The sequence below is a fragment of the Penaeus japonicus genome, unplaced genomic scaffold (genome assembly GCF_977035675.1).
Source record: "Penaeus japonicus unplaced genomic scaffold, GWHDUDI00000001_assembly GWHDUDI00000039, whole genome shotgun sequence".
Taxonomy (NCBI): domain Eukaryota; kingdom Metazoa; phylum Arthropoda; class Malacostraca; order Decapoda; family Penaeidae; genus Penaeus; species Penaeus japonicus.
The window spans coordinates 11,277,493-11,292,492 of NW_028234441.1; the positions used below are offsets into that span (position 1 = coordinate 11,277,493).

The 15,000-nt window shown below is 41.9% G+C and overlaps 1 protein-coding gene across 1 annotated transcript in view; it reads left to right on the top strand.

The window, feature by feature from the left end:
* Positions 1 to 15,000, top strand: part of Cul1 (cullin 1) — a 25,150-nt gene that overhangs the window by 948 nt on the left and 9,202 nt on the right. Inside the window, exons 2-9 of the mRNA XM_043034228.2 lie at positions 10,064 to 10,230; positions 10,563 to 10,637; positions 10,827 to 10,979; positions 11,418 to 11,495; positions 11,605 to 11,745; positions 11,874 to 11,973; positions 12,196 to 12,350; positions 14,222 to 14,415. Coding sequence (XP_042890162.1) covers positions 10,069 to 10,230; positions 10,563 to 10,637; positions 10,827 to 10,979; positions 11,418 to 11,495; positions 11,605 to 11,745; positions 11,874 to 11,973; positions 12,196 to 12,350; positions 14,222 to 14,415 — 1,058 coding nt within the window. The 5' untranslated portion in view covers positions 10,064 to 10,068. The remainder of the gene's footprint in view (positions 1 to 10,063; positions 10,231 to 10,562; positions 10,638 to 10,826; positions 10,980 to 11,417; positions 11,496 to 11,604; positions 11,746 to 11,873; positions 11,974 to 12,195; positions 12,351 to 14,221; positions 14,416 to 15,000) is intronic.

Sequence of the window (15,000 nt, forward strand, 5' to 3'; positions counted from 1 at the left end):
CCATCATTCTCATTGTTATTTTTATTGTTATTACTATTGTTATCATTGGTATTATCATTGTCAATATCATTATCATTATTTTTATGATTATTATCATTATAATAATTATTTTTATGATTTTTATCGTTATCATTATTTTTGTTTTTTGTCATTATCATTATAATCATTTTTATTATTATTATCATTATCATTTTTATTATCATTATTATCATCATTATTATCATTATATTTGAACAAAAGTGTCAATTTATATTATTGTTTTCGTTCTCAAAAGATGTACCATTGCCCTTTCCTTAATTTCTTTTTCTTATTTTCCTTGTTTTTCATGTATTTACCTCTTGCTCTTTCATGTATTTAGCTCGTTTTTTGTTGGTACCTATTCCGAAAGACCAGTGTCTTAGATGCCGGTAGACAGTTTAGGTCTGGTGAGCACAGCCGTCTCTGAGGTTCATATTATCCAAAGTAGGGAGATTTTGAAGTATGTTTATGAAATTTGATGGTAAACTAAAGAAATGGGAAAAAAAAGGCAATTGTTCTGTATGATATTGCATCAGATGATGCAATAGCATCTGCAATTTGGCAACAGCTTTGCCAAAACACAAATTTGCACGTTTCTTATTATACGTAATGTTGTTGCTTTATGTGTTCTTTTTGGCCATTACTAATTTTATCAGTGCATTCACTGTCCATTTCTGGATAATTCCCTCTAAATATTGATGGCATATAGCCATATATGAAGCTCATGTTAAAGTTCCATAAGGGACAGTGGAACATCAACTAGGCTGTGTATAGGCTCTTTCTTCTTGTGTTGGAGCATGGTGCGTCAGCAGTTGCATCTTAATTACTGTTAGTATTGTTGTCATAGATGTCATTGTACTAAAAATGTACCATATCAGTATACATAACAAGCAATGCATGATACTTAGTTGGTATCATTAACTTTTTCTGTGTAGCTAAATGCCATTTGTAATACCTTCGCAAGTTTTTTTTTTTTCAATGAAATTCATTTTTTCTTTTGTGATTTCTTATTTGTTCATCTTTTAAAAAAGTTAATTGTTTACAATAGCATGGAAAACAAGGAGCAAGATAAAGCTGGTCCCCTGTTTGATGATCAGTCATCAAGGAGATCTAGCTCTATCATGATAGACTTTATGTGGTGGAGGTCTTTTGACCATTGCTACAGAATGAAGAGTGGAGGCTATACCGTGGCTTGTTATGTAGATCTGTGGACCATGATTAGTTATCATGGGTTTACCTTTATATTGCATGGGTTACAATTTATACCAAAGTGTGCCATTTTTTTTTATATAATAATTAGATTAGTTTTTCAGTCATGGATATAATTGTCTTCCTAGGAACTTTGCAGTTGGAACTTATTTGAGTGTTGCACACAGGATCTCTCCCTAATTGACTGTATTGTATGAGCACTTAACATATAGCTTGCTTTAGGTAACTGATGATGATGTAATAAAATGCCTCATGATAGCCATAACAGAGGACTCTCAACCTAGTTTGGTACTTCATTTAAGACAGTCATCAGTGAGAGGATTTATATATATAAGGGTTTATGGATGAGGGAAGTGGTGGCATTCCAGCCAAAGGGAGATTGCATAGTTTATGAGAAAGACTACTCAGCCAGCAAGTTTAACACTGTTAGTTTCATACACTTGTGTTTGAAGGTCAAATAGGAGATTGTTCCACAGCTGTTGAGTCAAGGTTCACCAAGGACTGACCCCTACTGAGTTCAGAGTGAAGTAGAAAAATTCAGTCTGTTTTTTAGGTCACATTTTCTTCTAAACTAAAGGAGAACAGGACTCCCCTTAGCTACCAAGGACTGACTTTTCCAGGATACATGATAGGAAAAGTGGACCAATGTAATGCGGTGACCCTGATGGACCTTCATGGTGGAACAACCTCAGTGGTAATCGTTACCAATTAAACTGCATTCCCCTGGGCTGTGTCCTTATTACTCAAGTCAACAAGCCATCGACCTAAACAAAGCAACGTAAAACTTAAGTAAGCCTATCCAAGAAGGAACTTAGCACAGCCTGGTCAAACCTATCCAAAAAGGAACTGTGACTCGCTAATCACAAATTAAGGGGAATCCTTAGTCACAGAATGTCCATGTTGTGACTTTAAATCTGATTGTATTGGTATCATTCACTTGTGCTAATTAATTAGTAAAGTAGTAAATATTGTTTTGGTTCCTTATTAGGGTTGTAGTCTTATTTCTTTTGTCTATGTTTGTAGTCCTGTTGTTTGTAATTATTGCCTTAACTATTATGGTGTTGCCTGGGGATATTACAATTAAATCAATTGTTTGCAAATGTATGTCAACTACTGATATGACCTCAATACCCTCATTAACCCGCGTCACACCTCGGTTACACAGCCAAACTAAACTCCCGATGCCTCCTCGTCATGCCCGTGTGACGAGATATCAGATGCAATAATAGTGCAAATTGCCCGGCATAGGGGTCTTCGCGTAGCGAGTGCCCCGTCAGGAAAGGGTTAAGGGGGAGCTAAAGGAACATCCATATTTGTACCGAACAGTGTTAAAACAGTTGATGCAAGATTTTTTTTGTCCTGATTTATGTGCATATGTGTACACGTGTATGTACATAGATGCATATCTACATACATGTAGATACACCTTTACATGAGTACATACACATTGGCACATGCATATATTTTTCTCCCTTTCATTCATTCTCTTTTGCATATCTTTGAGTTTTCAACCATTCTCATTTTTTTTCTTTGTTTACTCGTCTTCCTTTGCTTCCCCCCCCCCCCTCTCCCTTTCTCTCTCTCTCTCTCCCTCTCTCTCTCTCTCTCTCTCTCTCTCTCTCTCTCTCTCTCTCCTCTCTCTTTCTCTCTCTCTCTCTGTCTCTGTCTCTCTCCCTATTTCTCTCTCTTCTCTCTCTCTCTCTCTTCTCTTCTCTTCTCCTTTCTCTCTCTCTTTCTCTCTCTCTCTCTTCTCTTTTCTCTCTCTCTCTCTCTCTCTCTCTCTTTCACTCTTTCTCTCTCTCTCTCTTTCTCTTCTCTCCTTTTTTCTCCTCTCCTCTCTTTTCTTCCTTTCTCTTTTCTCTTTTCTTTTTTCTTTCTCTTCTCTTTCTCTTTCTTTCTCTTTTCTCCTTCTCTTCTCTTTTTCTCCTTCTCTCTTTTTCCTCTCTTTCTCTTTCTCTCTTCTCTTTCTCTCTCTTCTCTTTCTCTCTTTTCTCTCTCTCTTTCTCTCTTCTCTTTTCTTCTCTTTCTCTCTTCTCTCTCTCTTCTTCCTCTTTCTTCTCTTTCTTCTCTTCTCTCTCTTTCTCCTTTTTTTCCTTTCTCTCTCTTTCTCTTTCTCTCTTTTCTCTTTCTCTCTTTCCTCTTCTCTCTTTCTCTTTCTCTCTTTCTCTTTCTCTCTCTTCTCTTCTCTCTCTCTTTCTTCTCTTCTCTCTTTCTCTCTCTTCTTTCTCTCTTCTTTCTCTCTCGCTCTTTCTCTCGCTCTTTCTCTCTCGCTTCTTCTCTCTCGCTTCTTCTCTCTTCTTTCTCTCTCGCTTCTTCTCTCTCTCTTTCTCTCTCTCTTTCTCTCTTTCTCTCTCTTTCTCTTTTTCTCTCTTTTCTTTTCTCTTTCTTTTTCTTTCTCTTCTCTTTTTTTCACTTCTCTCTCTCTTTTCTCCTCTCTCTCTCTCTCTTTCTCCTCTCTCTCTCCTCTCTCTCTCTCTCTCTCTCTCTCTCTCACTCTCTCTCCTCTTCTCCTCTCTCTCTCTCTCTCTCTCTTCCTTCTCTTTTTTCTCTCTTCTCTCTCTCTCTTTCTCTTTCTCTTTCTCTCTTTCTCTCTTCTCTCTCTCTTTTTTTTTTTCCTCTCTTTCTCTTCTCTTTCTCTTTCTCTTTTTCTCTTTTCCTCTTTCTCTTCTTCTCTTTCTCTCTCTTTCTCTTTCTCTCTTTCTCTATTTCTCTTTGTCTTTCTCTCGTCTTTCTCTTTCTTCTCTCTCTCTCTCTTCCTCTCTCTCTCTCTCTCTCTCTCTCTCTCCTCTCTCTCTCTCTCTCTCTCTCTCTCTCTCTCTCTCTCTCTCTCTCTCTCTCTCTCTCTCTCTCTCTCTCTCTCCCCCCCTCCTCTCCCCCTCTCCCCCTCTCCCCCTCTCCCTCCCTCCCTCCCTCCCTCCCTCCCTCCCTCCCTGTCTCCCCTCCCCTCCTCCACTCCCCTCCTCCACTCCATACTTGCATCCATCCAAACTGCTGTCCATGCATGAATAAATGTGTGTGTCTGAATGTGACTTTGGCAAGGTCCTTGTATGTAGAAAATTGGAATGATGTTATTTGTTATTTGCTTCTTGACTTCCCAAAGGTGAGCATAGGACCAAACCAAGAGAGGGAGCTCCCTTGGAATGGAATTTGAGAAGTCAGAAAGGAAACTGGAGGTGATTGGGGAGGCCTCAGAGCCAGTGCTTCATTTGCTTATTTTGGATGTTGGTTTGGTTTTGGTGCGTGTTGCATTGTCACTCAGAAGGCTGACAGTCATGCTGTTTAGGAGTCTATGCTTGAGAGATGGAGCATTTGCAGCCATTTCAGGACGATTCAAGCCCTCTGAATGGTGTCGGTAGAAATATACCATATCATATGTTGGCAAAGTTGGTGTCCCGGCCAAGACAAACATTCTCATGCCTTGCAGTCTTCAGATAGGTTTTCTTGTATGAAAAAGGGCATGAAAGATGTGATCAAATGCCATGTTCTCCTGTGTGCTGACCTGTGTATGGGACCAACCAATCATGGTTCCCCCAATGAGCCCACAGCCACACCACTCCATTCTCATCAAGGAAGGTCTTCTATTGGTGAGCAACTCATAGCAGGTGATGATTAGACGGTTGAAATTTGATGAAGCCTGCAGGGGAAGAGGATTGGCAGAGAGTGGCTGGGTGGGGTGTGCAAAGGGGAAGGAAGTTGAGGGTAGTGGAATGTAACAGGTTGCAACAGGGGTTGGAGAGGGGAGAGTGAGGGCAGGTAATCATGCATGGCTAAGAGGGAGCCAGGTTTAACATAATGGAATGCAGTGGAAGCAGAGGTCGCTGAGTGCCTATGGAGAGTATACTTGTGTATGTGGTGGCAACAAATATAGTGGTGGTGGTGATCTTGATGTTGTTCTTGTTATTCTCCTCCTTTTCCTCTTCCTCTTCCTCTTCCTCTTCCTCTTCCTCTTCCTCCTTCTCCTCCTCCTCCTCTTTCTCCTCCTTCTCCTCCTCCTCCTCTTTCTCCTCCTTCTCCTTCTCCTTCTTCTTTTCCTTCTTCTTATCCTTATCCTTCTTCTTATCCATATCCTTCTTCTTATCCTTATCCTTCTTCTTATCCATATCCTTCTGATCCATATCCTTCTTCTTATCCTTATCCTTCTTCTTATTCTCCTTCTCCTTCTTCTTATTCTCCTTCTCCTTCTTCTTATTCTCCTTCTTCTCCTTCTTCTCCTCCTTCTCCTCCTTCTCCTCCTTCTCCTCCTTCTCCCTCCTCTCTTTCCTCCTCCTCTTCTCCTCCTTCCTTCTCCTTCTCTCTCTCCTTCTCCTCCTTCCTTCTCCTTCTCCTTCTCTCTCCTCCTTCTCCTCTCTCTCCTTCTCCTTCTTCTCCTTCTCCTTCTCCTTCTCCTTCTCCCTCCTTCTCCTCCTTCTCCTCCTTCTCCTTCTCCTCCTTCTCCTTCTCCTCCTTCTCCTTCTCTTTCCATCCTCCTCTCCTTCTCCTTCTCCTTCCTCTCCCTCTCCTTCTCCTTCCTCTCCTTCTCCTTCTCCTTCCTCTCTTTCTCCTTCCTCTCCTTTTCCTTCTCCTTCCTCTCCCTCTCCTTCTTCTTCTCCCTCTCCTTCTCCTTCTCCTTTTCCTTCCTCTCCCTCCCCTTCTCCTTCTCCCTCTCCTTCTCCTTCTCCTTCTCTTGATCATTTTCCTTCTCATTCTCCTTCGCCTCCTTCTCCTCCTCCTTTTCTTTCTTCTTCTCCTCTCCTTCTTCCTTCTCTTCCTCCGTCTACTTCTCCTTCTCCTTCTCCTTCTCCTTCTCCTTCTCCTTCTTCTCCTTCTCTTGCTCCTTCTCCTTCTCCTTCTCCTTCTCCTTCTTCCCCTTCTTTTCCTTCTCCTTCTCCTTCTCCTTCTCCTTCTCCTTCTCCTTCTCCTTCTCCTTCTTCTCCTTCTCCTTCTCCTTCTCCTCCTTCTCCTCCTTCTCCTTCTCCTCCTTCTCCTCCTTCTCCTTCTCCTTCTCCTCCTTCTCCTTCTCCTTCTCCTTCTCCTTCTCCTTCTCCTTCTCCTTCTCCTTCTCCTTCTCCTTCTCCTCCTCCTCCTCCTCCTCCTTCTCCTCCTCCTCCTCCTTCTCCTCCTCCTCCTTCTCCTTCTCCTTCTCCTTCTCCTTCTCCTTCTCCTTCTCCTTCTCCTTCTCCTTCTCCTTCTCCTTCTCCTTCTCCTTCTCCTTCTCCTTCTCCTTCTCCTTCTCCTTCTCCTTCTCCTTCTCCACCTCCACCTCCTCCTCCTCCTCCTCCTCCTCCTCCTCCTCCTCCTCCTCCTCCTCCTTCTTCTTCTCATCCTCATCCTCATCCTCCTCTCTCTCCTCTCTCTCCTCCTCTTTCTCCTCCTCCTCTTCCTCCTCTTTCTTCTTCTCCTCCTCCTCTTCCTCCTTCTCCTCCTCTTCTTCCTTCTCCTCCTCTTCTTCCTTCTCCTCCTCTTCTTCCTTCTCCTCCTCTTCTTCCTTCTCCTCCTCTTCTTCCTTCTCCTCCTCCTCCTCCTCCTCCTCCTCCTCCTCCTCCTCCTCCTCCTCCTCCTCCTCCTCCTCCTCCTCCTCCTCCTCCTCCTCCTCCTTTTCCTCCTTTTCCTCTTCCTCTTCCTCCTCCTCCTCCTCCTCCTCCTCCTCCTCCTCCTCCTCCTCCTCCTCCTCCTCCTCCTCCTCCTTTTCCTCCTCCTCCTCCTTTTCCTCCTCCTCCTCCTTTTCCTCCTCCTCCTCCTTTTCCTCCTCCTCCTCCTTTTCCTCCTCCTCCTCCTTTTCCTCCTCCTCCTCCTTTTCCTCCTCCTCCTCCTTTTCCTCCTCCTCCTTTTCCTCCTCCTCCTCCTTTTCCTCCTCCTCCTCCTTTTCTTCCTCATCCTTCTCCTTTTCCTCCTCCTCTTCCTCCTTTTCCTCCTCCTCCTCCTTTTCCTCTTCCTCCTTTCCTCCTCCTCCTCCTTTTCCTCCTCCTCCGCTTCCTCTTCCTCCTCCTCCTCCTCCTCCTCCTCCTCCTCCTCCTCCTCCTCCTCTTCTTCTTCTTCCAACTCCTCCTCTTCCTCCTCTTCTTCTTCCTCCAACTCCTCCTCTTCCTCCTCTTCTTCTTCCTCCACCTCCTCCTCCTCCTCCTCCTCCTCCTCCTCCTCCTCCTCCTCCTCCTCCTCCTCCTCCTCCTCCTCCTCCTCCTTTTTTTTTATTAAACGTAAAATTTGCCTTTGGCTTTCCTTCATTTCTTTCATCATTATTCTCACATGCAGTGTCAACAGCTATCATATTGCAAGGATCAATATTCAGTATTCCTTAGATTCCTATTGCAGAGTTGTCACATCCATGAACCACATTTATTATCACTTTTTTTTATCAGTGTTCCATGTTGAAATATCGGGTGAATGTGAAAGGGAGGTTTTGGTCGATTACATTATTAAGGTTTTGAATGTAGGTTTATACCGAGGTGCTTTCTGTGTGCGTATATACCCTCTGATGGTGCTCGTTGTGGTTTCTGGCATGGTGGACATTTGGCAGTACCATTGAGAATTGTTAATTCTTGGCAATGAGGAATTGATTGAGAATTATAAGAGCCATAATTTTCGATTCATGCTGCGAGGGAATTTACATGTATTGGGAGTTTGGATTCTGTGTTTTGAAGTGTTGATTAGGGTAAGGGACAGGTCATTGCCCTCAAGTGTATCTAGCAGGGATTGCATCATGTTGCTCTTAGAGGATTTAAATCTCTTGGAATGACTGGAAGATGAGAACTGTGAGATTAGGATAATGATATGGTATGATGAGAGTGATGACTCCATTTCTGTCCTATTATCAAAAGTTTGATAATCAGATATGTAAAGAGAAGAAAAGGTAAAGGAGTCTGAGGGAAATCCATGTTTCTTTTCAAATGACCAGGCTTGTGACTGGCTGGACATATCTTTTTGTATAACTTCAGAATTCTGTGTAGTGGGAGTGGGAGTCGGGAGCAAAGGTGTATGGTAGACAGACTTCAGGGGGGATTCCAGGACGTGCAGATTACTCTTTATTGAGCTTCAATGAGGTTATGGGGTTGTTTCATTTAAGGGTATGTATATTACATTAGCATGCGCACACACGCACACGCACACAAACGCCATCCATCCATCCATGCATCCATCCATCCATCCATCCATCCATCCATCCATCCATCCATCCATCCATCCATCCATCCATCCATCCATCCATCCATCATTCCTCCACCCATTCACCCATCCATTTATTCATCTACCCACCTGCCCACCCACCATACGAATAGAACTTTGAATAATGATTATCCAGTCGTGAGCTTGAGAGCCGCTGGAGGAGATAAGGCTGAGGATGGACAGTAGCGTGATTGCCATGTCACTGATGGACTAATTACAGCAGCCATTTTGCAGCTTAAGCTTATAAAAAGGTCAGGAAGATGACTCACATCTGTGTTCTTGATATTGATTTAGCAACGGGAGGAGGAATGGAGATGGGAGAGTGAGCTTCAAGTGCTAGGGCAATGACCTTTGGTGCTCCAGTGTGCTCAGCATTTGTTGACCTCTCTTCTCCTTGACCTCTTCATATGAAATTGGTGAATTTATCATAGGCTCATTTGCTCTCTAGATACTTGTAGAAATATATGTATATATATATTTATATTTATTTATATATATTTTAATTAACCTTCTTTCTATCACTCTTACTTCCTTCCTTTACATGTGTTGAGTTAATTTGTTTGATTTTCTCGTTTTTATGAAGGTGGGAAAATATTGGTGTCATCTTCAGAGTTAGCTGATTATCAACAATTGCTGTGTAAAGGTTAACCTTAAGAGTGACATTTTTTTTTTCAAAGCCAAGTGTCCATTTCTTGCACAGATGTAATGTGATTGTAATTTTGACTCATTTCTATATTTTGTTGCATTTTTAGTGACAAAGGTCAAGTCAAGGGATTGGAATTCGAGTTGGAGTGTATCTATGCTTGGGCCTGTTCTTGTGTGCTTTTTTGTGTTTTTAGATAGTGAGATTAAACCGTGTCAGATGATGGGGTGTGTCATGGCATTTCAACCAATAGAGTTCACTGATTTTATTACTGGGAATAGAATGGTGGAGATATCATATCACTTATGAAACAAATATTATCAAAAGCTTTAGCAGATCTGTGATTACAGGTCGTGTGATCATATCCTCCTCCTCCTTCTTCTTCTCCTCCTCCTCCTCCTCCTCCTCCTCCTCCTCCTCCTCCTCCTCCTCCTCCTCCTCCTCCTCCTCCTCCTCCTCATCCTCCTCCTCCTCCTCCTCATTCTCCTCCTCCTCCTCCTCCTCCTCCTCCTCCTCCTCATTCTCCTCCTCCTCCTCCTCCTCCTCCTCCTCCTCCTCCTCCTCATTCTCCTCCTCCTCCTCATTCTCCTCCTCCTCCTCCTCATTCTCCTCCTCCTCCTCATTCTCCTCCTCCTCCTCCTCATTCTCCTCCTCCTCCTCATTCTCCTCCTCCTCCTCATTCTCCTCCTCCTCCTCCTCTTCCTCCTCCTCCTCCTCTCCTCCTCCTCCCCTCCCTCTTCCTCTTCTCCTCCTCCTCCTCCTCCTCCTCCTCCTCCTCCTCCTCTCCTCTTCCTTCTTTCCTCCTCCTTCCTCTCTTCCTCTTTTCCTCCTTTCTCTCCTTCCTCTCTTCCTTCCCTCCTCTCTCTTTCTCTTTTTCTTTTTCCTCTTCCTTGTCCTCTTCCTCTTCTTCTTCCTCATCCTCTTCCTCTTCCTCTTCCTCCTCTTCTTCTTCCTCGTCCTAGTTTGACCCTAATGTGATGCAGTGTTTCTCATTCAGATTTCCACTTCACAGTGTTTGTTCCACGCAGGCTTATACAACCCGTTCTTTCTTTTCAGGCACAATGTCAGGCCAGCGTGGGGGTCTGGGGGGTAGCAGTAGTGGGGGAGGAGGGAGCAACAGCGGCAGCAGCAGCAACAGCAGCGGAGGCAGCAGCAACCCTCATGGGCTGAAACAGATCGACCTGGATCAGATATGGGGGGACCTGAGACAAGGGATAGAGCAGGTGAGAGGCTGATTGGCCATTTTTGTCTCTTTTTTTTTTTTTTTTTTTTCTCTTTTCTTTATTTGTGGATTTATGGTATATATATTTTTTTGTTTAATTATTAGTTTGAATGTTCTCGGCTCAGATTTTGGTGTCGGTTGAATTGGCAACCTTAATTATAGTAGGATGATTCTTTTCACATTCAAGATTTAATTGTGACTTTTAGGTAGCATGAAGAATTAGAATGTCCTCCTCCTCATTATGCTTAATTTCAGTGTCTTCTTCCTTCCAATCCATCCTTCTCTTTTATGTCTTTTATATTAATTTTTATGTGCTTTTTTTTTTCTCCACAGGTTTACAACAGTCAGGAGATGTCTAGGCCTCGATACATGCAGTTATACACACATGTCTATAACTACTGCACATCGGTAAGGACCCAATTCCTCAAGGATACTGCTAGAATTTTAATATATATATATATATATATATATATATATATATGTATATATCTGTGTATTACTGTTTATTACAGAGGCTCATCCATAGTACATTGTTTGGTGGTCGTAGGTGTTTTCTGTTAGATTTTAGTGCCTTACCTTCCAACTTCCCTTGCACAGGTTCACCAACAGTCAACCAAAACAGGCAGCAGTGGAGGCGGTCCTCGTGTCAAGAAGAGCACTGCAGCTGGCGGAGGAGCACAGTTCGTGGGCCTCGAACTTTATAAACGCCTTAAAGACTTTCTAAAGACATATCTCCTCACACTCATGAAAGTAAGTCCCATTTTTGCTTTATTGGGTCATGGGAAAGTCGTCCATGATTAATTTCAAAAGAATTGTGCTTGATATGTAAATAATGGCAGTTACTATGGAATGAAAGTATATGCTATGCTTTTGTCATGAGAGAAACTATGTAGTATTTGATTTAATTTAACTTGTTGGCAACGGGTGCTGTTTTGGCTCCAAATGGTCTAAACACTGGGATATTTCAAAAGTGTAAGATTAGTGGCTCAGGCTATTCACCCATGCAAGCTACGGCCAAGCGCTACATGCCAATTACATGGCACACTAGCCAGGAGGATAGCCAAGACGAAATATCTCATCCCCGGCAGTTGGTGCTGCCACCACTTGATGATATCTTGTCACCCGTCGTTAATAGGTTAACCAATGGTTCCGCATATGAATTTTTCTGATGAATGTCATCTTGAACAGGATGGAGTGGATCTGATGGATGAGGAGGTACTTCGGTTTTACACAAAGCAGTGGGAGGAATATCAGTTCTCCAGTAAGGTTAGTATCTCTTGTTAACTGAAGTAAAGGAAGATTGAAATAATCTCATCTCCATGTGATCAGCTAGAGTTTGTGGTACCACTCATTATCATGCCTTCTTACTTTCCAGGTGCTGAATGGTGTATGTGCTTATCTAAATCGCCATTGGGTGAAGCGAGAGTGTGACGAGGGGCACAAGGGTATCTATGAAATCTATCAGCTTGCCCTGGTCACGTGGCGAGACCACTTATTCCAGCCACTCAATAAACAGGTACGTGGGTAAAGGGAGAATACTATACTGGAATAAGTAGGAATTTGCTATGCTATTGATTTATAGATTTGTTGTCTTACAGTTACTTCATGCGAGTACTACATTAATTAATTTGTGTATGCTTCCAGGTTACAAATGCCGTCTTAAAACTTATTGAACGAGAAAGAAATGGAGAAACAATAAACACAAGACTGGTGTCAGGTGTTATGAATTGCTATGTTGAACTAGGTAAGGTACATTCAGATATTGAGCCTCTAAAGTGCAAACAACTCGTTATTAAATGTTGATTTAGCAATGTTACTAGGGACGGGAGGTTATATTTCATATCATTAAACCCTAGATGAAATAAAATTCTTTATTAATGATTGTTCATGGAGACTTATTGTGAGTATATATTTATATTTTTTGACTGAAATGTATTGAAATCTTCATTACTTTTTGTTTCTAAAGGTCTCAATGAAGATGAGCCAAGTGCAAGAGGCCAGAATCTGTCTGTGTACCGTGAGTCCTTTGAAAATACCTTCCTGGAAGACACAGAACGGTTCTACACACGGGAAAGCACGGAGTTCTTACGAAACAACCCAGTCACTGAATATATGAAAAAGGTAAAAGAACATTTTCTCCTTTCATTAGGTATAGTCCATAAATATTTGTATCGAGATTTGCTATTGAAGGATGGAATTTCCGAGATGAGAGAGAAGTTATCATCATATTAGTTATTTCAATCATAATTCACAATATGTTATACACTTCAGATTAAAACCATGTGTTAGCTTTCTATTATTTTCCTGACCTATGGTTTGATATGCGAATCTTTGTGTAATATATTAGTGAAGGGATACTAATTAGCATTTGGTATGATGCCCTAGTTACCCAACTGTAAGAATTAATAATTGAATTAACCCATTCATGCGGGGGGGATTCCGGCTTTGTATGGTCATAACGCCGGGGTTTTCGAACACATAAGCCTAACGCGTCAAGACTCTTGGGTGCACAAGCCACGAGCTTGGGCTGACCGCTCGCTCACCCCAAGCGCCGGCCTTGCCCAGATATCTCGTCGCCAGCGTCTGACACTAAAACCACGAAAAGTGTCAGCACGTCATCTGGCGTGAATGGATTAATAAAGAAAAGAAAAAAAAAACATGAAAGTTATCTGGCCCCATCAAACATGCCCGCTGTGGAAGAGTTAAAAGTGATATTTTACTAAATTGATTCATATGAATGATTAACCCATTCCCGACAGGGGAATTCTAGCCTTGAATGTCCAAATGCCGGGGCGTTCGAATTATTAGGCCTAAATCAATTGAATGGCTGGCACAATACTGTGCCGCTCGGCAACTGGGCTTTTGAATGCGCGGTACACATGCTGTACCACCCGTCCTGTGTGGGTTAATATCTGAAACAAAGTATGTTATGTGTCCATCAATGCAAAACTAAACATATTCTAGTTCTTAACCCCTTCACTATGAGGACGCGTATACTGCATCCTCGCAGCGCTCGTGACAAACCTGAGGACGCGCATACTGTGTCATGGCTGAGTTCTATTGGAATTATGTTTTTTTCCTCCGGATACTGTGCGAGATCTTTCAGAATAGAGGTCGTATATGATACGATGGATTACTTGACTTTCATTATTATTACATAAGAGTGGGATTGGCTTATACCAAGGGAGGTACCGATGCGCCCTGCTAGCAATAATTTTATTACTTATTTATGGAACATTATGTAAAGATATAAAACTTATTATGATTAGTTTACCATACTACTTCAACCGTTTTCTTTTGTCATCTGAGTGAGGCCTCTCACCAAGGTCACTCTTTCCATCTTCCTCCCAACCCATGTAAATAACCTGTCACATGCATATGGGGAAGAGGTTAACTATGCATATTTCGATATATAACACATGATGATTATGTTGAGGTTTTGGCTGAAAACTTGTTGAGGTTTTGGCTTAAAACTTGTCATATTCAATAATGATGTTTAAAATTTGGCGCGCGCCGACAGCTCAGATGCGGCGTGGGGAGCTGTACTTGTGCCTTTACTTGTACTTGTACTTGTACTTGTACTTGTACCTGTACTTGTACTTGTACTTGTACTTGTACTTGTACTTGTACTTGTACTTGTACTTGTACTTGTACTTGTACTTGTATTTGTACTTGTACTTGTACTTGTACTTGTACTTGTACTTGTACTTGTACTTGTACTTGTACTTGTACTTGTACTTGTACTTGTACTTGTACTTGTACTTGTACTTGTACTTGTACTTGTACTTGTACTTGTACTTGTACTTGTACTTGTACTTGTACTTGTACTTATGTGGTCATATAAGTATTTGCTCTTGCACATACATGCATACATATGTGCTCACACACATGTATACGCATACGCACACATACATACTCATATTTATATTTAAAAAAAAAATTTAGAGTAAAAAGCAAAGAAAATGCAACCTTAACAAATTATTTCTTTCCAGGCTGAGACAAGACTCCTCGAGGAGCAGCGGCGAGTCCAAGTGTACCTCCATGAGACGACCCTGGAGAAATTAGGAAAGACTTGTGAGAAGGTGCTCATTGAGAAGCACCTGGAAATTTTCCACAATGAGTTCCAGCACTTGTTGAACGATGACAAGAATGAAGATCTTGCTCGGATGTATCAGCTTGTGTCAAGGTGTGTGGGTGCTTAGGCTCCTTTAGCTCTTTGCTCTCTCCTTAGACTGGTTGGTCGCTTATCATATCATTCTGTTTGATTCCAGCATTTTTATTTTTGCCAACATTTTTTTTTTTTTTTTCTCATAACCTTTTACTAAAAGTTTACTAAAGGTGTTGTCTTCACCTTTAGCTTAATTCTAACCACAGTGTTTCAAGAGCTTGATTTAACACAACAGAAAATGTATATCCTATCCTGCCATATACATATTACACAATAGAGCATCAGAGCCAATGAAAGTCACTGCAGTATCCTATGAGTGAAAAGTTGGAAAAGATATGACATGTTAATAAAATATATATAAAGTGCTAAAGCATATGTTTATGACTGTTTGAAATGCAGAGGAGGAATGGGGATAGGGAAAAAATAAGGTTCTGCTGTATGAGATATGCAGGAACCATGACTGAATGATTGGCTTTGGGAGAGGAGGGTGTTACAAGGGGATGGGGGTATGGCAACTATGGCTGGAGCAAACTTGGATTATTTAGTTGACATGTGTTCTTGTTCACCATTGGAGCAAGTTTATGATTATTATGTTTTGGCATG